Raw genomic sequence first — 23,614 nt, 5'->3', positions numbered from 1 at the left:
TGAAAGAATGAAGATGGGCTCTGTCATGTGGGATGAAAGTCAGGCAAATGCAGGTCTGCGGGGGAAAAGTGTGTGTGTGTGTGTGAGAGAGAGAGAGAGAGACTTTGCTATTCCGCCCATGTTTCTGTAACTAATAACTCTAAATGAGTTGCTGGAGGCCTTGTGTACAGTGTGATTATTTACACTAATCAAGTCATCAGAGCGGTGGCCCATGGCTGTTCGCACTATGAGGCGGTTTGTTCAGTTCTGCTCCTTAAAACAGCTCTGCCACTCTGCTAAAGCATCCACACACAGCATAGTAAGGCACCTGAAGGAGAAAAAGTAAATAGAGCAAAGCTGACCATTCTCTCCTGGCTAGGGCTGCCTGATATAATATTTGCCACTGTGTTGTACGTCACAGCCTATTGATAATGTCATTACAAATGATGAGAGTGTGGGTGCCCATTGACATCCAAATCTCAATGTTGACAAGTTTTAAAATGACTGATAAATTGAGTATTAATTCCAATAGATTTCTAAAACATAGAAACAGGTAAATGTAGGAATAGGAAATACGATTAAATCTACCTAAAATGGTGGACAAATACATGATTTCTATCTGAACAACAGCCCAGCACTGCCCAAAAAGTCCCCAAAGCTCTCCCAGGGTACAAACATGAGGTAAGGAGTTGGCAAGTACCACGTCTGTATAAACCTTGGCCCTATCACAGGACGACTTAGAATTCTGCTCCTGGTGATGACAGTCATCTTTGGATGGGTGAAGGATGGCACTCCCTCTACCCCCATCAGCATGCAAGAGAATGCGGGTGTCTCTTAACAGAGTGCAAGAGTCCAAGAGTGCAAGTACAAGATCAGCAAGATTCTGCAAATATTTTGAAAATATTACTATTATATCTATCTCCACCACAAAAAAGAAGCCCATGCAAGAGATATGGTTGACAAACACTGCAAAAGAGTGTCTGGTGATACATGTTATTTTGCCCATATTGTAGAGCCCTACTCCTTGGACAAAGAACCCAGAGTGGCCATTAGCAACCCGTGCATCTGGGGCTGGAGGAGGAGAGTATGAAAATCAAAGAATAAAAATGGTAACTGAAGAGAGAAAAAAAGTAGAAGTGGGGTCCTAGAGATGAAAAGGAATAACGAAGGACAAGATAAGAGATGAGGATGGAGTGGGAAGGTGAAAGGGAAAAAGAAGGAAGAGCAATGAAGCAGAAACACAGCTAAGAGATAAGTAGTGGAAGGGAAGGGGGTAGAAGTAGGGGAGCAAGGAGGGAGTGGCAAAGTAAGAACATGCTCTAAGCAGACACCATTTAAAATGAAGTTGGTTTTGGGGCCTCTCATGAGGAACAAATGCAATGAGGGATGACAAACACAGGCATGTACAAGGACATAAAAAGCAGCACAACCTGCATCCTTTTCTTCTTCAAAAGGTACGCTCAGTAATGTATAGTGAGGCAATACGATGCACTCCCAAACAAGAACACCCCTGCGCTGCGTTACTAGATGAACCAGAACCCGTATACATCCACATGGCTTTCATTTTGAATGCTTAATGGAGAGTGCCCGACAGTCCTTTAGTTGCTGTCATGTACACAGCACAGTGTTTGAATGCATCTGACTGGTTTAACTTTGTTATATGTTAGCTACATGTGACCAATTTAAATTTAAACTTAATGGCAAAGTGTCTCGGTCCGGTACAATAGGCTTTCTCTCTCCCAAGTCATTTATTGCCTTCCAACTCACCGGTGCATCTTTAAATTTTGAATATAAACTAGAGAGTGACCAGGGTTACCTCATCATTGTAGCTGTCTCCATGGTTGTATAGTCTACTCGGAATGGGCGGTATCCACTTTTTCATACCGTCTCAAAATATTATCACGGTATATGGTATTACTGTGGGGAGGCTGCGCTGAGCCTTAAATCTGTGAGCACAAAGTCAAGTGAATTTAGCTAAACACAGCCCAACAGTACACATCGACTCAAGTGTTGATGATAATAGCTTTTTGAGTCTCATGGTTAAAGGACCGGGCTTGGTACCAGAAGGTCATCAGTTCTATCCCCAGGACTGGTGGGAACCTCCATGGCTGAAGTGCCCCTAGTGCACTAGTGTGTGTGTTCACTGCCAGAGATGGCTTAAATGCAGAAGACACATTTTGTTGTATGTTGTACAACGACAGGTAATTGTACATTTCATTTCTGAAAGAGAGCAAATTACAGCAACTTCTGCTGAAGGAACAGTAACTTTTGAAAACAAGTGAAATACGATGGTTCTACATTGTTTAGAAGCACAGCTGGTGCTAACAGGCACTTGTGGTTTACCACATCACAAGATTTTTCAGCAACTGAGGCACAACAGTTCGCTGAAAGTTGAAACAATTTCTCCACCCGTTTTCAGACCGTGACATCAGCAGTCATGGAGCTCCCACAGCGCCCCCTCCCTGTGGCTCTCTTAAATGCACATGAACCTTTCAGTCGACTTTTAAAGACACAACAGGAATTTGACACACCACACACCAAAAATACCACCCTCATTTTGAGCTACCGTCCACATTTTTAAATACCACGGTATACGGTATTATCGTGATATCGCCCAACCCTATAGTCTACAATAAAATTTGCAGCTGCTATGAGTTGAAAATTATGATTTTCTTCTAAAAACAATTAATCGTTCATCCCTACATACAAATGCCTATAAAAAGTACTGACTTAATGATTAGCACAGGGGGTCCTCGACTTACGACGTTGATCCGTTCCTACGTTGCGCCGTAAACCGATTTTCGGTGTAAGTCGAAACATGCGTACATACTGTACATAAATAACACACTGTAAGCACTTATCCTAACACCTAACCTCCTCGGTCCCAAGCCACGCAACCGTGTATTCTTCCGCCGCGCACACCAAACACGAAGTTCACGTTACAACGTTTACAACGCAAAACCACTAAGTCAAAACAAGGCTTTATACATAAATGGGAGATGTGTCGTAACCACGAAACATCGTAACTCGGGACTGACGTAACCCGAGGACCTCCTATACCCACACTTTTGGCAGCATATTTAATAATAAAGTATTTAATTTCGCCTTTTCAAATCTGTGTATCAGCATGGTACCTACTCTGCTCAAGGGAGTAGGGACTAAACGTGGCATGTAAATCATGCAGAGTGCTGATTGGCTGAGAGAGACTCACCAATCATGACAAAATGTATCCAGCACCAACTAGTGGTTCATAAAATCTCAGTGTATAGTAATGATCCTGTTTTTATCCAACTAACAACTGCAACTCATACAATTACATTGTGGTCTTTAAAGAGGTAAAAACACTCACTGGAATTGTGCCAATGAATGACTCCAATGAGAGACTGTGGATGATGCAACAAAGAACAAAAACTAAACTGGCCCGTGGAGACGTGTTCAGTCCCAAAAAACAGCCAGATTTTGAATGAGAATAAATAATTATGAGTAGATGTCATTTAATATTTGGCAACTTTCAAAGAACAACTTTCAAAGCCTCAGATATCTAACAGTCACACTACTGCCCAAGTCTACCGGGCAGAAAGTGTTGGAGGAGAATGACTAGAAGGAAATTGATGACAGTGTTCTTTGACACTTCAAGGGAAATGCTGAGTCTCACTTAAATGCGAGAGAGCAGAACAAAGACCAATAACAAGCTGACCAGCTGGATGAGCCCAGTGATATGAACATGTTAGTGTTCTTAAGTTCTAATGATGTTGAAACTGTCAAAAGTCAGAGATTTAACCAACAGAGATCATTTGTAAAGGAAAGTCCTTGATAAGATCCAACTAGAAGGAGCTAGAGAGAAAAAAGTGTCTAGCACTAGAGCTGAGGCAAGCGAAAGTAGGCACAACACAGTTTTTTAGCAATGTGTTGGCCCTGAGGTGAACTGTCACAGCCACGTTTCCAGCCTTGAAAGACACCAGAGTCAACCCTGCAGGCCGGCAACTGGCCAGGAACGGAGACTTCTCAGCAGTGTTGGTGTGTGTGCGCGCATATATTTACTGAACATCTTTCCGGCTAGGCCCAAGGACTGACACACTGTGTCGAGCCCCAGGGAAAGGCTTGTCAATCTCCATGCAGCCATGCATCGTAATGGGTGTGTGTGCGCGCACTAGAATGCATGGGCCGTCATCTGTCAGAACTGTTGTGGGACTTCAGAGTCCAACAGCTTCTAGAATCATTCTAACTCCAAGCATCACAGCCCCTGAGCATAGACAGGTTTTCACTTCATTTCACTTCACTTCACTTCACCCCACAGACAGATAATCCCTAATTAATTGTTTATTTGATTACTGACACTGAATTCCAGCATGACTCAAATCTGAAATTCTGTTCATATTTTTTCAGCAGATGAGTTTTCAGGAAGGGCAATAAATCAATACATATTAACATGGCCTTCCTTGATACTGTTAGCACAGTGCAAACCCTGTTCATCCAACCCCTAACCGTACTGGGGGAACACAACTCAGAATAAACAAAAAAGCATTTTATGTTTGTTTATTTATAAAAAAAAACACTACATGGCGCAAAGGAACTCTCTATTGATTAGAGCTGGACCATGTGGCCAAAATTTATATTACAATATATTTCAGACAATATGGAAACATTAAACCGTATCATATTTTACAAATAAACCCACCATCTTTTTTTAAAAAAAGAGAAAATTGGATGTTGTATTGTTCTCGTTTCTATTTATTTTAACTACATTTTCACACTTTAATGATTTCCACGTGAGAGCAACCCTTCAATGCAAAATGAAAATGAATTTTAATTATTTATTTTCGAACTGCATCCTTTTGACTTTCAACTGTGGGGATAGAGGGAGAAGGAGGGTGTGTGAGCTGCCGCTGTTGCTGAAAAAACTCCTAATGGAAACAGTGTAATGACGGCACAGTCCTGGAATGAACGCCATTCAGTGAAATGTTGTAAATAACGTATAGCAAAACAGAAATGTGTTTAAAATTACATCACCTTAATTCAAACATTTTCAATTATTTGATAAATACGGATATTGAATTACAGTCCAGCACTAACCCCGATGTTTTCTTAAAGATTAGCTGTAGTGTTTTTGTATTTTACAATAATCCAAACCTGTAAATTGTTTAAATATTAATAAATATATCAATATTCCTAAACATTCTACACAGAACACAGGACTCTGTATGTGATGGCTTGTGTATACAGCGATCCCTTTGACTTCAGTCAGACAAAAAATAGCTCAGTAGGAAGAGAATCAAAAGTGCACACATGAATTTGTCCCTAGCTTATAATTATTGCCCATAAGCAGTGTAATTCTAGGCTACTTCAACGAAAGATCACAGCTCTCAGGGTCTGAGCATTTGTGCACTATTATTAATGACAGAGCAGAATTTAAAACCTATGAATATATTCCAGCAATAAACAACAAAAAGGTATTAATTATAGAAAAACTAAAGCTAAAAGTTAGTGCCCGTCTCCTTCCTTTCGTGTTTTTAAGCCAATCCTTGGAATCAGAACAATTGAGGCAACCACGATTGAAAAACAAACGGTTCTAAGTTGACAGCTTCAATTTCCAAAAGATCAAAAGAACATTAAAGATTGGGAAAGCACAGACGACAATGGCTGAAGATGAAGAAAGAAAATCTGTAGACTCAGCATGCTCCGCAGACAGTGTGCAGACACATGGAATTATAAAAACGAGCATTAACATTTAAAAGCTACGTGTTAACCCTGATTTGCAAAGGACTGCAAAGCAATTCTTCTTCATTACATCCTGACACAACATTTTAAAACACAGATAATACTTAAATGGTACAAAGCATAAAATGTGAAGTAGTGATGGGAAATGAGTGCAGAGGCTAAAGCATCTCTCTCCAAGGTTGGTTTCCCTTTTTCACCTCTTTTTGTGATAACAGCTAAATCTGGGCCTATTTCTGAGAGGAGAACCGTCATGACCAATATAAAAAGAAAAGAGAAATTTTAGCACATCTGAATAAATAAAAACAGTCAAAATCTTTATATCAGCCAAAGGAAATGAGGGAAATTACCCTTACATTACATACAGAAAATTAAAAACAGACACCTGCTCAATAGTTCAACTGAAATGATGTGTATTGGTAGGTGCCTTCCCTTTGTTGTAGTAATAGCCTCTACTCTACTGGGAAGAGTAGCCTTAGGCTAGATATAACGGTTTCAATAATGACAGCATTTCTACACAGCTCAACGCTAGAGGGCTTTATACTCCTCTGTGCTGCACTTGGCATTAGCCATAAACTATTCTGTCTTCTCTGGTGTTTTATGGCATGCTATACAAACATCTGAACATCTAAGCTGAACATAAAGTCAGGGTTTTCAGGCGGGCCATGGTCTATGACTAGGCAGTGCTGCCCAGTTTATTTTAGCTGTGACCCCTTTCACTTCAACTCACCTTGAAAACACATTCTGTGTGTGTTTCAGGGGTGTGAAGTTCACAGTGCTGGGAGATTACCATTGCAACCCACACGTGTTACAAATTACAAGTAATATCACATGGTTATCAATTATAAAGAAAACAATATCCCTAACCATAAATAAACAGGAAAATCTAACAAAGCAAAATCACATACTGGTTAAAAGTGTAGTAAGTGAAGTAGATATTTGGTTTTTACACAAGGTTGAAAAGCACCAACTGAGATGAGGATATTTCTTAGACACTGTTTGGGTGTAGAACCACTGAAAGAACCTACAACCCATATCTGAAAGTCTAAAAGATGGCACAGTAAGAAGTCCAGAGTTAGAAGATCTAAGACAATAAGAGACAATATGAAGAAATAAGACCAAAGACATATGTAGGAGCCAGACTGTGTAGAGCAGTGCGGGTTAAAAGAAGAATTTTTGTCCTAAACCCTAGACTCTACAGGAAGCCAGTGCAATTGCTGAAGAACATGAGTGATATGAGCACTATGCTTGGTGAAAGTAAGACACAAATAATCAGTTTAAATGGTAGACATTTAAAAAAATAAATAAATAAATAAAAAAGAGTTGCAATAGTCAATACAGGAAAAGATGAAAGTGTTAAACAACATTTTGGCATCACTATCATTAAGCATAGGGCATAATCGCACAACATAACGCAGATGGCAAAAACGCAGTTTTGCTCGCTAACTTAATGTGTGACTCAAAAGAATGCATTCAAGAAGTGAATATAAAGTGTATATTTGAGTCAAGAAGGCGCCCAAGGTTCTTAATGACTAAGGCTGGCTTGATAGCAACACCATCAATGCCCCCAAAATCCAAACCACATATTGGTAGGGGGGTTTACAGCCCGTTAGGCTGTGTGAAACCTATAGGTGTGTGTGACACTGGGTGAGTGTGTGAAATCGCCTTCCTGCCTTGCACCTGCTGCAACCCTGAACAGGATGAAGTTCCTACAGAACATGAATGAATAGCATTCACAGTAATAATACTTAATTGATGCCCATGTTATTAGACTGTGAAAATGCCAGACTTTAGCATCCTTACTTGCACAAAATCTACAGTAAGCTTGAAGAAATCAACAACATTCACAACATACTGAAAATTCCATCAAAATGCTCCTGTCCATGGTGTGGTTGAACCACACAACCCAAAACTCAAAAGTGAATCCATCATCCTTGAAGCATGGGAATTTATTCCTAACCCTGAGATCCAAAAAGCCGCAGTGCAAAAACCATATTGATGATTTATTGAGAGCGGGGACTTGCCAGACTGCTTGATTATATGATGCAGAGAAGATCAACAACAGCATGACAGAGGAAGCTGAAGACAGAGCGCACGGCATTAAACTTTATTGGTGGAACACACAGGAAAAGATATCCTCGCATTTTAAAATGCCCTGAAATGTTCTCAAGGACAAACTTGGAGAACTAAAAGCAAAGGTCTTCTCCCAGTCCTGGGGTTGACATGAGGCCAGAACCCGCAACCTGATTGTTTTCTGGGTGATTGCTTGTTTACAGCTCTCCAGCAATAAAACGAGACATCTGGTTATTAAAGTCTTGCTCTCCAGAGTACAAGAACCCCCAGACTTTATGTGGTCATTGATTGGACAGACTGATGTGGTGCAAGCTGGTCTCCATACACTTTAAAGTTTGCTCCTCTGTCCATAAGTGTAAAAGGGAATAAGCCAAATAAGGGATAATCTACTGCTCATTCTTTCCAAATAAAGATGAATAAATGCAGTCCTCTGTGGCTGGAGCGGAGAACAGCTTGGGTGCTTAGGCAATAGGTTTTATGCTGTGACACTCAAACTTGGATATGACTGAACGTTATGGTCTAATAACTTTGCTCCAAAAAAGGAAAAAGTCAGACAAACTTTATGTGAGAATATAAATTTATAGATGAGATCAGTGAACAGTGGAGAAATACACCTATTAGTAAGCTCTAAATAGCCATGGAAACAAGTGACTCTCTATCATTCAACTCAGATGAGATGCTGGAACAGAAGCTCAGGGCTCTGTTTCAACCATAATTTACAGATTCAGCTGTCTAATCTGGCTAATTTGCAATAAAACTTAATTAAACTAGGTTCTTTTATCTTCCTAGAATTTTTTTTTTACCACAAGTAAATCAAATATAGAAGTGCTGTGTCAGAGAATGTGGCAGCTATTTAACATGACCGTCATAAGAGGACCACCATAAATAGAAATTGTTCAATGATAATAATAATAATAAATCAAGAATCAATGTCAGACAGATGCAAGCTTTGACATCGCCACTGAACAAACCCAAAGCTTAGTCCCCTACCTTCCACAGGAATAACAAACCTAACACAATTCATAAAGCCACCGTACCACAGGCCTGACCCCTGTAAACTGGTCTGTAAAGTTGTGAGGCAGGCATAAAAGCAAGCACACTGAACCAAAAACTGTCATGTTTTATATCTTGTAAGACATCAGAAAAAGGTACACAGTCTTCAGTTGTTCATTCCATAATAGTGCCCAATGGACTCTTCAGAAGAATCAAAGCAAGAGTTCACAGAGGGAGAGAGAAAGAAAAAAAATCAAATCAAATTTAGACAATTTTCCCAGTGGCTCAAATGTAGACAACAAGCTAAGACTTTGTCCTCTTTAATTTTGAGCTGAAGCTTTGAGGGGCAATGTAGCTAACAATAATGGACACAATACTTCACCCAGCAGCAGTATGCATATTGCATGCCTCTCACACACACTTGCTTCAAACTGCATTATACTGATAAGGCGTCTTGCTTATACTGTTAACCATGGACAACATTACAGACAAATTCACCTCAGAGGTTCCGTAAGTTCGTAGATTTTGCTCAATAAGTAAAGTGAAAGGAAAACTGTGCAAATTTAATTTGCCAAACTATTATACCTTAAATAACTGAACTCTCCCTTGGAGAGAGCAGGTGAGTCTACAGTATAGAGGCCGGCCTGCAATTAATAGCAAGTGCAAAGTTTTACGGCCTGCTTAACTTTCAGGTCATAGTAATAACTTCAAATAAAATTGATTTTCAACTCACATGGTGGGCTTAAATCTTACTGAAATATTCACAGCGCCCTGAGGCGATAGCCCAGTGTGGAAGTCTGTACACCAGTGCCACCCTGTAAAAGACTGTATAGTGAATCTTTGATGGCAACAAAAAGCACTCAACACAAATTTTAAAAATAGTTCTTGTTGAGCTGACAGGCTTTGCTGAGACAAAGTGAAATCTGAACCAAACGTCCTTTCCTGTGAAGTGGCGCAGGGTGCATTAAGCTTTAAATGCCAAGACAAATGAACATACACATGCTCAGCTATAAATAAACACAGGGTTCTTGGATGACCATAACTCTCAAACAAGCACCTAGTGGAATAAGATGTCTGTTAGCTAACCTAATAAATGGGCATTTAACGTTTCCCTCCAAGCATGTTGATTAGTCCAGATACTTTATGTTTGAGAAGAAGCAGTGAAAGCATGCGCTAGTCGTCTTCTCAGCTTAGCGGCACTGTGTGATTGAGGGACTCCTGGCTCGCAGGTAATTGGATAAAAAAATATGAGGAAATAAAAGGGGGAAAAAAAACTAGTGTTTATGTAAGTAATGTGCAAAGTCAGGGAATCCAGTTTGCTCATTCATTTTACATCAGAACTTCACAGCTATAAAGGGTGACAGCTCTAAGACAGCAGGATGGAGGATAAATGAAGGAGGAGGCTATCTTGCTTGGCATGCAGTGTGTTGACAACCTCCACCCATTCTTGAACGGCACCCTGAGACAGGAGTGTGCTTGAAGCTCACACAGAACTAATTGATTGCTGTCGGCTCAGGGCTGCTGGTGTCCTTTTACTGAACTTACAGCTCTCTGTTTTATCAAACTCAAACAAAACTGGCCCAAGCTGACTCTAGCACAGCAAGAGAGCTGAACATCACCAGAAGAGGCCAGTTTAACTCTCAAGCACCATCAGTGATTTTTCTGCCTCCACTCCAATCATGTAGAGCCTAAAGAGTGAAGCCATACTACTTTAAATCTACTTCATACTCTAATAGAATGAGAAACCAAGCAGTAGCTATTCTTTTTGATGACCCATGACAGTGAGAGTTTGTGTGTGTGCGCAAATACAATTATATATAAATGTTTGAATGTGCTTGTCAACATTTGGTTGATACCACTGATATTTAAAGGCTAAGCACCAGCTATATGAAAGTATCAAACAAATAAATACAGTGGAATTTGAGTTCCTAACTTGTGTTTATTGATAGTCAGAAAACATGTTATTTCTTACTAATTCAAGGAATAAGGTTTAAAAGACTATTTGCCCCCCCCCCCCCCCCTTTCTTTTACAAGAATAACGGTACCTCTAAATTTGAGTTTAGCTAATTGCTAGGCTATTGTCATGAATAATGTTGGTTATTTAGATAGCTAGATACTGTCATAACAGCGTTGTTCAGCTGTTGTCCACCAGTGACGTCACGGTCACGTTCAAGAATTTCTGTAGCGAGCTCGGGTTTTTCCATCAATTTAATAAAATTGTCAGTTTTAAAGCAAATTAAGCTGCTATTTTCATTTTAATTCATACTTATATATGTCAGTAACTAAAATAATGTGAAATATTCATGGAGGTCCATTAAGTGGTGCTTAGCCTTTAAAGTAACAAATGAAACAAAAACAGGTTTGGCTACTGAGCTAAATAGCCAAAATCCTGAAAGAAAAGCCATATCTTTATTGTTCACTGGCAGATCGGGCAGCCACCCTGTTCACCTCTCTATTGACGGAGTGCCTAATAGTTGTGGATGTCTGATTAAGGGTGGAGGACACAGAAAATCATTTAGCAAGTTGCACAGTTTAGCAAAGGCCCTGGACGGGTGAGGAAATTGGCCAAAACAGAAGCACTGAATAGAGAACACAACGCCAAGTCTGAAAGAGAAATTACAGGGAGAGTCAACAAATAAAAACAGACATGGCTGTTGCTCCTGCACTGCTGTGCAGAGAAGAATGGGCCATTTCTTCCAATTTCCCCCTTAATACTCCACCATTTCCTTCCCATTCTGCTTTACTCTTCATTTCCTTTTCACCACCACCATAACTCCTGATTTCCTCAGGTTAATCTTTTCACTCTTACTTTCTTCCACTCTTTTTCTGTTTGGGGCGCTGCTGGCTGTGAGTCTGATGTCTCCTCAGGAGGGCTGAAGGTAAAAGCTACATCTAGGAAGACTTATCCCCATATGTGAGCTCTGTGGATTAGACAGCAGCAGGTGGTAAGGCTGAAGCCCTGGAAGATCTAAGTGCTGCTCTGCTTTAAGGCTACAATGATCCAGCTACTACTCATTCTACACTGATCCAGGATCTGCCAACTTCACCCAAACTCCAGTCTCAGTACTAGATTCCTCGATTTTTGCCTTGAGGAGACTTTAACTTGAATAGACTAGTGTCTGACTAGGCACAAATGCCCCCTTTGGTTCTATTCAGTTATTAATGAAGATTTTCAGCAGAAAAAAAAGCCCTCCCTCAAAACCTGAGTTCTAGCAGACATATTTCATTTGAACTAAAGCAAATTCTTTACTTGTTTTAAAAGGATTAAATAGAGAACACATTTCGTTCTTTTGAACAGTGCCACACACTATGTGGGTGTAATTTGGTGGAAAAGTCATAAAAGATGAAATGTTTATTCTGCAGCAATGGATAAATGAATATAATTTTGTCCAGCCATTTAAATAGTTTACTGAACAAATCCAAGAGTTTTCAAAAACTCTAATTCAAATATTTACAGAGCACTTTTACAACAAGTAGAAGCTTTACTTTTTTTAATTACAGACAGATGATAGAGTTCAACAGTAATACATATTGTATAACATGTATGATATAGAGTAATATACACTAAGGTGTAATTATTGTTATTGCTTGATAACAGCTACGAAAGTTATCGAACAACACTTTTCCAAGCATCTTAAAAACTGAACTCATCATATTTTGTTGAATATTTCACACAGTCCTAATTCTAACTTTGAGCCTCAATTCAGACCTGGTCTCAAATTTACTATAATTTAAAGATGTCCCTTCTAGAGCAGAGACAGTGTCTCGGAGAGACTCCTGCTAAACACTTGAGCATGTGGTTCAAAGCAGCCCAGCAGCTTCATACAGAGAGTGCGAGCGGCACTGAGATTACCGCAGCTGTGAGAGGAGGATTCGATATGAACTCAGCCCTGTGTAGCCTCTCTTTAGCCTTGGATGAAAAAGAACTGTGTGCTCAGTGCCCTAGAGGCCAAGCTTCACATCTCAGACATGAACACACTCACATATTCACACAGTAGACTGGCATTACTGCCATAGATGCACCAGCCCACAGATGCTCGCTCACAAAAACACAACAAAGCACTAAGCATTTACCTCCATAACCACTGACCCACAGACCCTTGGCATATTATCTTTAAAAAAAAGAAAGAACAAAATAAATTCTCTTTTTTCTGTCAACATTTCACAGCCTTCTAAAGGAAAATCACTGTGGACTTGTGAAGGCCTACACTGGGCATGATTCAATTGTGGGCTCCATGTGCAGTCAGTCATAGGCTATACAACAACACATATCAAAATAGCAAATTAGCTCAACTAAATAAAACAGTAAAGCTTTTCCTCTTTGTTAATATCATATATTAACTATAAAGTAATTTGCTTTGGCTAATGCTAGTGAGGAATAAAAATGGGGCACTTAGTGCACTTAAAGCAAACAGCTTTATACATTCATCTTCTGTGTCACTTAACCCTTAATATTTGCTTTTATAATGTGGTGCCACATGGTTAAGTCCATCTTTCCTCTCCATTAGGAATGACTGGTGAGATGATAGTCGCTAATGAAAGGAAAATGACCAGTTGACGGAGCATAATGGATTTATAATGTCATACCCGCCATTATGGGCATAAAGCTAACATCTTCAGAATAAATAAATGCAGCAAAACAATTGTTGGTAACTTGGTTCCTAATAGCCCTGGTATAAAAGGCTGTATAAACATATCCTTAAAGGGAGAGGAAAGATGGGATTTCTAGTTTCTATTGCTATAATATACATCCGATAAATCACATTACTGAACCAGTGTAAATTAAAGTAAATAAAAATATATATGCAGCGCTTATTATATGTAGTTAATACAATAATATTTATTCAATATTGAAATTTAGGCTTAAAAAAAGAGCTGATAATTTTGTGTTATATTCATAGCTAATATGAGGGGTTGCATGACCAGTAAGTTTTTTCCAAAAAACTTGGAAATTGGGAGGTTGTCTTTTTTTTAATTTCTTTTTTGTGAGAGCTGTAAAATGCTGATTGACAACAGCAAAGACTGAGTCAAATCGTATTTCATATAGCAGCCAAACACAGGCTCTAAATTAAACTTCCATCTTCAGTGCTTCCTTAGGCGACACTTTTAAAAACATAATAGTACATCTCTGCAGGACATTACACTTCACACTTTTAGTCTCCCACAGGGCATACTTAATATACTTACAGCCAGTGTTTTCTGTCTTTCTACTGCCAGTGTTAGCTGTGAGCATTGGATGCTTCATTTTGAGATGAAAGTGCCTTGCAGAAGTATTATTGAACTTAAACATAGCTTTACACATTGCGCTATTGACTGCAGAATTCGAGTCATCGCTTTTAAAGTATTTTCGGACTACCAAAGTTTTATTAGCAGACAGAAGACCTGCCTTTTTGCCACCTGCCTGTATCCTTGCTGCAGTTTAACTGATTAGTCGACAACTCCCTCCTGCAGCACATGGTGGAAATCCTAGTAGACTACACGACGAATCGATTAGTCTTTGCAACCTGTAACTCACATGCAGTGAAACTTGTGCAAGCCTAGTCACTCATGATAGGAATTTCCTTTCCAGGTTTGGCTCAGAGAGATGGTAGTGAAAGAACCGCCTGAAGACAATTTCAGCTTCGTTTTCAACGTCTAAACTTGAGACAAAAATGAACTTACAGCGGGCTTTCCCTTGTGTGAACAGTAATACGGTTTTGATCATTTTTCACTATAAATTCTTTCAGTATAAAGAATGATACGCCATGTCTTAGCTGGAGGCATTAACTATTTGAATATGACATGTTTTAAATGTGAAACATCTCCTTGAACTGGCTTATAACTCACTCAAGTTATAACTGCCATTATAACTTCTAGATAGAGTTATTTTATTTTAGCTTTTCACTTCTACTGGACTGTTAAATTAGCTAGCTATTTGAAAATAAAAATAAATTTAAATCCTACTGGAGTGTTAAATCCATCTATATTAGTCAACTGTATCAACTGTCCTATTGCCTATTGCTTGTTTAACAAGAAAATATAATTTTTACTGTCTCAAACCAGAAAGGAAATTACAAGTTTAACATTAATGCTTACTGAGGCAAAGCAAATCACACACTAAGGCTCTCTTACATAAGGAAAGACAGAAAGAATGAAAGAGAGGGAGAAGGAAAAAGAAAGAAAACATGCCAAAATCACAGAAAAAGGCTCCATTACGCACAATTTGGGAGTTAGTAGCATATGTGTGGAAACCTACCATTTTGAGCTGGAGCCTGATATCATTTGTGAGCACACACACGTTTTATTATGTGAGAGATAGACCCTATTCACATGGTTTAGATAAACGAACTGATGAAATGGTGCCAACACAATGAGAGCTCTGCAGCACTAATGGAATCCTAAGTGTCTACTGCTTGAACAAAAGAGCTGATTTCCCAACAAAACAATCATATCTGACAAGCTAAGACATGATACCTATCCATACCCAGTTATCAGACTGAATGGAAAAAGAGTAAGGAAGAAGAAGCAGGAGGACAGCAAAGGAATTGAGTGTGTGAAAAAGTAGGATAAAGGCTCTGGAACTGACAATACCTCTGGCAGGCTTAGGCCTTCTTTCTGCATGAAGTAGTGCTTTTTAAACTCGTAGTAAGTGTTGTACTGGTGCCAAGACTGCAGGAAGTCAAACCTTTGGAGTGAAAAGACACAGACATCAGCCTGATTAGAGTTATTAGACTTAAATATATTTTAAATACAGTGCAGTAAGTCTGAGCTGAGAGAGAAAGCTTAAGACGGTACTAGAGTTTAAAATCAACCAGGACACTTAGATTTACACTTAACTAAATGCGTCTACATCTGACCAGCTTTGGTTTGACTAAAACAAACCCTGGCCTAACTGGCCCAATTGTACAACTAGAACAAATGAACCTGCTGCCATTTGGACCCTGGTGTGCACCCAATAATTGAACCGAGAAAGTTCAGGAACCCTCATAAAATTCTGGCACAGTCAGTTTTAAGTGGGACCAAAAGATTAATACACACTCAACACACGACCATTTCGTCTTTGCAAACTTCTGGCACACAAAAGAACACTAATCAGCAGTTTCTCAGACTAGTTATTATAAGAGCTCAATTTCTCAAACTTTGCTTGCATTTTGGAATATTGTCACAGTAGTTTTATCAAAGCAGTGAGCCACTCAAGGCCATGCATTAGTGATTTCGTCCCAATTTTTTCCTGCATTGAGAAATGAAGCAGACTCCTTCGTCAAATTTTGTGCTGACTCCAGGCCTCGACACAACTGTGTGAATTAGGCTTTTGCAAGTGTAAACTCTGCACAATAAAACACCCAGGTGTCCTCTTGAAATTTCACACATTACAGTGAAAGGATTCAGTACCATCTTGCAAAAGTTCAACACAGGTTTTAAGAAACTGAGCAAAACTAAAGTTAGTCGACAGCTCACTGGGCATATGTTACTAATAAAAAAAAGATCTTTACTCTATAGATTCATTCATTCATTCATTATCTGTAACCGTTTATCCAATTCAGGGTCGTGGTGGGTCCAGAGCCTACCTGGAATCATTGGGGGCAAGGCGGGAATACACCCTGGAGGGGGCGCCAGTCCTTCACAGGGCAACACAGACACACACACACATTCACTCACACACTCATACCTACGGACACTTTTGAGTCGCCAATCCACCTGCAAAGTGTGTTTTTGGACTGTGGGAGGAAACCGGAACACCTGGAGGAAACCCACGTGGACACGGGGAGAACACACCAACTCCTCACAGACAGTCACCCGGAGCGGGAATCGAACCCACAACCTCCAGGTCCCTGGAGCTGTGTGACTGCAACACTACCTGCTGCACCACCGTGCCGCCCTACTCTATAGATGTAAAACGATTTCTTAAACCAAGAGCAAAAGCTAAAGCCTCCAATTCTGCAACTAACACAGTTTTCTGAATTTTTCCTAACTGCAGGTGGAAATTCAAGGTGGAAAATGCTATTTTAAAGAAAAAAAAAACAAAAGTAATAAAGAGTGCTTTAACACTGCAATAGCCATTTTCTTCAAATCTATAACTAACACAACTTCTTAAATACATTGTTCGGAGAATGTGTCTGTGCCAGTTGAAGACATGGCTCACATACACGTGTGCACTTAATCAGGATGGTACCACCTCTGCCTCAATTTGATCCAGAAAACCCTGCACTTCACACTGAGGCATGTCCATGTTCTCGTGGGTAATTGCTTTAGAATATCAGAAAAACATAGGATACGACATACACAAAACATATGAGCTTAGTTAAGTTAGTGTACAACCAGGTTCCGAAATAATCCCACAACCACTGCTGTGATGACATCTGATTAAACATAATGATCAATTTATAAGAATCCAGTTTCAACTCAACCTTATTTCATTTTATTTAAATTTTACATTTATTCAACAGATTTATTAATCACTCCGTGCCTTTGCCGAACATCCCAAACGTTTTAGTATGGATAAAAAGTGTAGTGTTCTCATGTTAGCCTCAGGGACTTCATTGGACATGGCTGTCAATAACACGAGGAAAGAATAAAGTAAAAAGAAAACCTAAAGTAAATGTAGGTCAAAGTGTTTTTAAGGGGAGAGACTCACTCAGAAACTGTGTAATGTGAAATTTGATCAGAAACCTGAGCTCAACAAATATTTCATACTATATCTGGTTCAGGCACTGGCTACTCACCGTGGGTCATTCTTCGCACGCACGCTGCTCTCAAACTTAACTCCATTACGAGCCACATACTCAGCCAGTTTGTCAATAACAGGCTGAATATCTGGTGGTGGCGGGATGATGGCTGCAGCAGGAGCTGAAACTGGCTGGCACACACTAGTTTGAGGAGGGTGAGAGCTAAAGAGTGTGAGAGAGAGGGGGAAAAAAAAGCCATTAGAGGTTAAAGAGCTTTTATCCATAGTGACCAGATGGTGAAAAGAATATTGGAGTGCAGAATGTGTTTATAGTCTATAAATAAAGTTAAAACCTATTCCTCTATTTTTCCTCTAAAATGAAGGGTATTAAAAGAGGGTTCCACTGTCCTTTAGTGCAGTAAGATACTTGTACTCTTTAAGGAAAGGCATATTTCAATAAAGAGTTGACTGCATTCAACTAAAGGAGTTAGTTACTTTGTGTTCAATACTAATCTGTTCACATTCACGGCAAGAAAGGTAGTAAGATTTATTAATAGTTTTATTTTAGGGACATTGAAGCCATCTATTTTTGAAGTTTGTCATATGTGTTGCTTAAGTTTTGTTACGGACAGGAATTTAAGGAGTGCTGTTGCTTTCGCATTGTTGAATAATTCTGTTATGGAGTTTGTAGTTAGAATCTGTTGCCTCTCATGGCCAACATCAACACGGTCCAAAATTAAATATTTTATCTTGTTGTTGTTGTTTTTATCTTGTATCTCTCGTTCACCCTTTACTAGATACATAGGAGTTAAGCCCAATTTATACTTCTGCATCGACCATACCCCGTAGGCTGTGTATCGACACGATCCCTACTGAGTAGCCTGATTCGCACACCTCTCCAGAAAAGTACCGCAACAAACGTGATTGGTCAGAAGTCAAATGGATATTGTTTATGTAGATCCGAAGAACTCCTCTCCTCCACACACACAGATGCAGAAAGCAGCACATTTCCAGAGACAAGGTGTGAGTTTCAGGGATGAATAAAAATACTGAACAAAGGAAAAACACGTCGGTCTCCGGGAAAAATATATAACTCAACGAGAAGTGACGCTACGTGGGAAAAACATGCCGGCTTTGCATTAGTTACTTTCCTGGCACCTCATGTAAACTCTACTCAGTCCCAAACAACGACCTACTCGTTAATAGTGCACTTTAAAGATTTATAAAAGCAACTCTACTGCACAACTACATTGTGTACTACAGGGTGTAGAGGAAGATTAAGCCCTAGTGTTGTGGCAATGTAATTGCAGAGTGACGCAGACACTAACAACGGCGTAGTGCTCTTCCGTAGCCTACGGTGTACGCTCTTCATTGAATCAACACAGAAGTATAAATCAGGCTTTAATCTGGTGTGTCCAATACGGCATCATGAGTACACTGCTTGGTCCCAATGTTTTTAAGGTAGGTCTGCGGTTTTCATCCAATAATAGGATTCAGCTAGAGGAGCATTGATGAGGTCAGACACTGAGGTTAACTGATCACAAACAGTACCACAACTCATTCCACAACTACTGGAAAGAGCTCCATCACGATAGAGAATGCAGTGGCACTGCTCTGGAGCTCAACGCTGGTGGGTATTGTACCTCACTAGTTCATGCTTGGAATGAGCATTCCATTTTGCATTGGTGTAATGACTGAACATGGGTCCACAATGGGAGAAATGAGTGTCATATACTGGATAGAATGTGCTATAACACAAAGACATGTTTTGCTGTTTCCTGGACATGGACTAAGCCTGATCTAAGACTACATTTCAGTGTCGGTGGAGAACTGCCACTGGAAGTTTCAGTCTAGGGTTAAGCTTAATCAGTGTGAGAAATATACTGAGATTCATAACAGTCAGTGTATTTTCAAATATGTATAATATGGCTAATAAAACAGTAAGCATGCATTGAACTGTTCTCTGTACAGAATATGTACTTATTTTCATTTATAATAATAATAATAAAATCCTTTGACCAGGGTTGCCTTAACACTTGCATAATATGGCACGCACCTGGTGGCAGGCAGAGCAGCAGGGGCAGGTTGAGAGACTGCAGCAGAAACAGGGGCCAGGGCTGGGGCAGTAGCAGTGGCAGGGGCCGATGGGACAGTGGCCATAGGGTCAGGAGGAGGAGGTGTGGTGCCTGGTGGCGGAGGAGCGTTCGACACTGAGGTTGCGGGCAGCATGCCAGCGGGCATGGAGCTGTAGTAGCCGCTGGCGTCAATCCCAGGAGGTGGAGGGGCCAAGCAGTACGTGCCGTCCGGGAGCATACAATACCCATAATACATTGCAGCCATGTTAGCTGTGAAAACAGAGCAAAAGAAAAAGAGGGAATGAGATATAAAATTGTATGCAAATGTTTGGAAACTTGACAAATAAAGAGTTCATTATGACATTTTTCTTCACAACATCCAAGTAATCCCCATTTCTCCATAAAAGAGAAAATGTACCATAAACGTTTGAAAAGGACACAATTTACGTTTTATTTTGCCCCAGTAGGTCAAGTCTATGAAATTAAGTGGAAGTGCATTAAAATGTGCCGTGTTGTTTGTAGAGGAGGTCCACTTATTTTCAACTCTTCAAATAAACAAAAACATACATTTTAACCAGGAGCACCCCAAACTTTGCATATAAGTGCAAACCAACAAAAGGAATGAAGTCACTGGAATACAAATGTGTGTATAATGCTTGGCCTGCCATTTATTTGGGAAGCTTTCATGCTGCTGTTACGTGACAGCTCTGCTGAACGAGTGTTCAGAGGAAAGAGAACATATCCACCCAGGATCCACATCTCAACACTAATAGAATTTCAAGCCTCAAGTGTAAAGGCAGAAAACACAGAGGGGAAATCTGACATTGATACAAATTAAAAATTAAAATAATCTATGTCCAGATCATGCTTAGAGTAATTAAATTTACTTTGTCAAGAGCAGACAGAGAGCAAAGGGAGAAGAGGAGTATTTTACTTTCTTTTCTTCTGCAATAACACGAATAATTAGGGTCATCTTTTCATGTTGAGTTTTAACTCATGTAACGGAGATGTTTTTATGTTGAGAATCTAATTCAGAACACTCTGAGCACATGTATTTACATGCCAGCTAAGGTCAAAAAAAGAAACGTTTTAGTGAAGCACCCACAGAAAAAGACTCACAGAACTCTATGAGCATTTTGTTCATTTCATTTCCAGTTAAAATAACCATTAAGCAATTCACTTTCTAACACTAGGCACATCAAACCTATCAGTATATATTTAGTCTGCTGTTTTGTTTGTGTACCCTACTGACACTTTCATATCTCCCATCCATCCAACCATTGAAACTATAGTATCTCTAAAAAGCCGTTGACAAAGCAGTCAGCGATATTACGTTTCCATAAAAAAAGGCCCCAAACACTCACACAGGTGATTACCCAAGCTCAAACCAATGTGGACTTGCAAATAGCAGCATCAAAAATGGTTAAAGGAGATTTTTCCACCCCAAGACTCGGCAGACAACCAAAATTGTCACCATAAGATAAACCAAAGGGTTCATTTTTCAGATATCAGGAGAGAATCAAATGAAAAAAAGTAAAATAAATAAAATGTTACAGATTTGAAAACTCCACAGATGTTTGTCCAGCTTCCTACTGTGAAAAGACCACTTTACATTATAGGTCTGAAAAGACGTGTTTCTTTTAAGAAAGTATTCATGTGGAATAAGACAATAACAATATTTGGTTTACAACACTGCAACTCAAATTCCAAACAGGTATAATATGGTTTCAGGCAATCAATCTAAATTTGTAACTGAATACCGATACCATGTTAATTTACACGTAATCGTGAATGAGGCTCCGATACCAACATCCGATACCTTGTGCGCTAATGAGCAGACAACTCAACATGTCTGCGATCCGGAATTATTTCACGATCAGTGATGGCAACCCAAGCAAAGCGGACCCGAGATTCTCGTTTTGACTGTCCTCGAACGAGGTGGATTTTTCGTCACTTAAAGTGTACTTTCCTCCCAGGAAATGTTTTCCCATTTGTGAGAGCACTGTTCTTTGCCTGACGTGGTTTTTCCTCAAACTAAATCATTTTCTCCACTCACAAATTTTGAATTGGTTCCAACGCCATAGATCAGGCTGCTGCTCTTAAATAAACATATAACGGAAACTCTTCTTAAAAGATGCACAATAATGCGCAAATGCATATCAAGAGCTTGTTGCATCTCATGTAACTAATTAATAGACCGATAGATACTTTATTGTTCCCAGAGGGAAATTCAAATTATTGATGGTGTAATTTGGGAAAATGCTAAATAAAAAGAAAGTTTCACAAATGAACAATAAAATATTTAATTAAACAAAAATGTTTTAATTAAAAACTACACTATTATACAATGCTTCTGATCGCACAATCCTAATTATCAGTATCAGCAAGTACAAAAATACACATACTTGTATATATTATTTATGCATCCCTACTTGAAGTAACCATTGTCGAAGACTAATGGATGTGTGGAAAAATAAATTCAGATAAATTCAGACAATGAAGACATAATGAAATCACTGTCACACAATCTTTTTAAAGCACTGGAGGCAATCATGTCATCTAACTTTCCTAAAATACTTTGGGACATATTTCAACCCAGTACAAGCAACATACATTTCATAGAACAGTGTTAAGAACCAAAAAACATCACAGGTTGGGGGAGAGGGGTGAAAGCTAAAAAACAAAAATTAATGAATGAATTGCACACACACACACACACACACACACACACACACACACACAAATTAAATCAGAATGGCCCTGCAGTGGCAGTAATGATATCCACAGTGTGTCAGAGCCAAAGCTTTTCTAACCCCACGCCAGAGCCAGGCCACTAGTCTTTCCCTGCTCATTCATGCCAGTTTAGCTTTCCATTAGATTGCAGTCTCACATCAAAGGCAGCTTTAACAGACCAACGCAAGTGGGAGGAAAGGAGTATCAGGCTCTGGACACAGCTGCATTTGTGTCTGAAATCTATTGTGTGTGTGTGTGTGTGTGTTTGTGTTTAATAAAACTATAGAGCTCTTTATAATGTTGGATTTTGGCTGGGTTTATCACTTCTAGGGAAAAAAAATAAATAATAATAAATAAATAAAAAACATCAATAGCTGAATTTGCTGAATACGGATTCTTAACCTAAAGCAGTGATGTATAATACAAAACATCCTGGCTAGAAAAACGCAACATTGCCATCTCTGTCAAAAACAAACAGTAAAACCAAATAAATCCTCTCAGTGATCAGGTAAACATAATTGTCATGTGGTAATTCAGTTATTTTAATGCAATACTGACACTGAGCAGTGTTGGAAAGTTTTAAAATGGTAGTTTGTAATTTTTGGATGCTGCATTTTGTCCCAGATGCCTCTCAAGTGAGGTAGCATCCTGAGTCCTATCTCGAACTCCTTACCAATGATAATGAAGTACAATGCAAATGAAATGCCCAGAGCTAGACTGGGGGTATTTGTAATGCCTTGCAAATTACAGCTTTGTAAGGCAAAGGCAGAGACTGTGGTGTAAGTAAAGCTGCACAAATTCCAGCTTCAGTACAGACACAAACGTGCTTATAAAACGGTTCAAAATGGTCATATACATTAAGTCATTAAAAGAAACTTAAGGGGGAACACACAGACTCCTATTTCATCTTAAACTGACATCTTCGAAAGCCATTTATCACAAAATATCACTTATTTACTGAACAAATAGCCTACCCCTGTATTCATTTAACAGAAAACCCAGAAGGGGAATGCTTGCATGAGCTGTGAAAATAGAAAGAAAATGGAAAAAAGAAGAGACCTTTCACAGAGAGAAGGCCATTGAAGACCTGTGGCTGGTGCACATTTTGTAGGTCTTTGGGCATCAGCCAGCTAAATGAACAAATGTAAACGTAAGATATATTAATGAATACGCGTGCTTATCTGAAAAAAAAAAAAGCACTGCTGAGCCAGTCTTGTGGAGCTGTCGGGGTAGTGTAATTAAAGCAGGGTTGTTCCACTGCTCGCTGTCTCTCGAAGCTCTGTGTAATGTGTTTATTATGGTAATTCATACTGTAATGACAATTAAAAACCGCAGTAGATCATGCAGCTTTCATTTTCTTTTCCATTGATCTGGGACTATTTGCCTATGACCCGGCTCATTC

General features: G+C 39.4%; 1 protein-coding gene across 1 annotated transcript in view; it reads right to left on the bottom strand.

Moving 5' to 3' along the window:
* sfswap (splicing factor SWAP) overlaps positions 1-23,614 on the bottom strand; it is a 112,263-nt gene that overhangs the window by 71,670 nt on the left and 16,979 nt on the right. The window contains exons 8-10 of the mRNA XM_066645883.1: positions 19,461-19,749; positions 17,463-17,627; positions 15,331-15,424 (exon numbers count right to left, since the gene is read on the bottom strand). Of these exons, the coding sequence (XP_066501980.1) occupies positions 15,331-15,424; positions 17,463-17,627; positions 19,461-19,749 (548 nt within the window). The remainder of the gene's footprint in view (positions 1-15,330; positions 15,425-17,462; positions 17,628-19,460; positions 19,750-23,614) is intronic.

This window comes from Hoplias malabaricus, chromosome 15 (genome assembly GCF_029633855.1).
Source record: "Hoplias malabaricus isolate fHopMal1 chromosome 15, fHopMal1.hap1, whole genome shotgun sequence".
Lineage (NCBI taxonomy): Eukaryota > Metazoa > Chordata > Actinopteri > Characiformes > Erythrinidae > Hoplias > Hoplias malabaricus.
The sequence above is the reverse complement of the archived record's forward strand: the minus strand, read 5'-3'. Positions and strand labels throughout refer to the sequence as shown.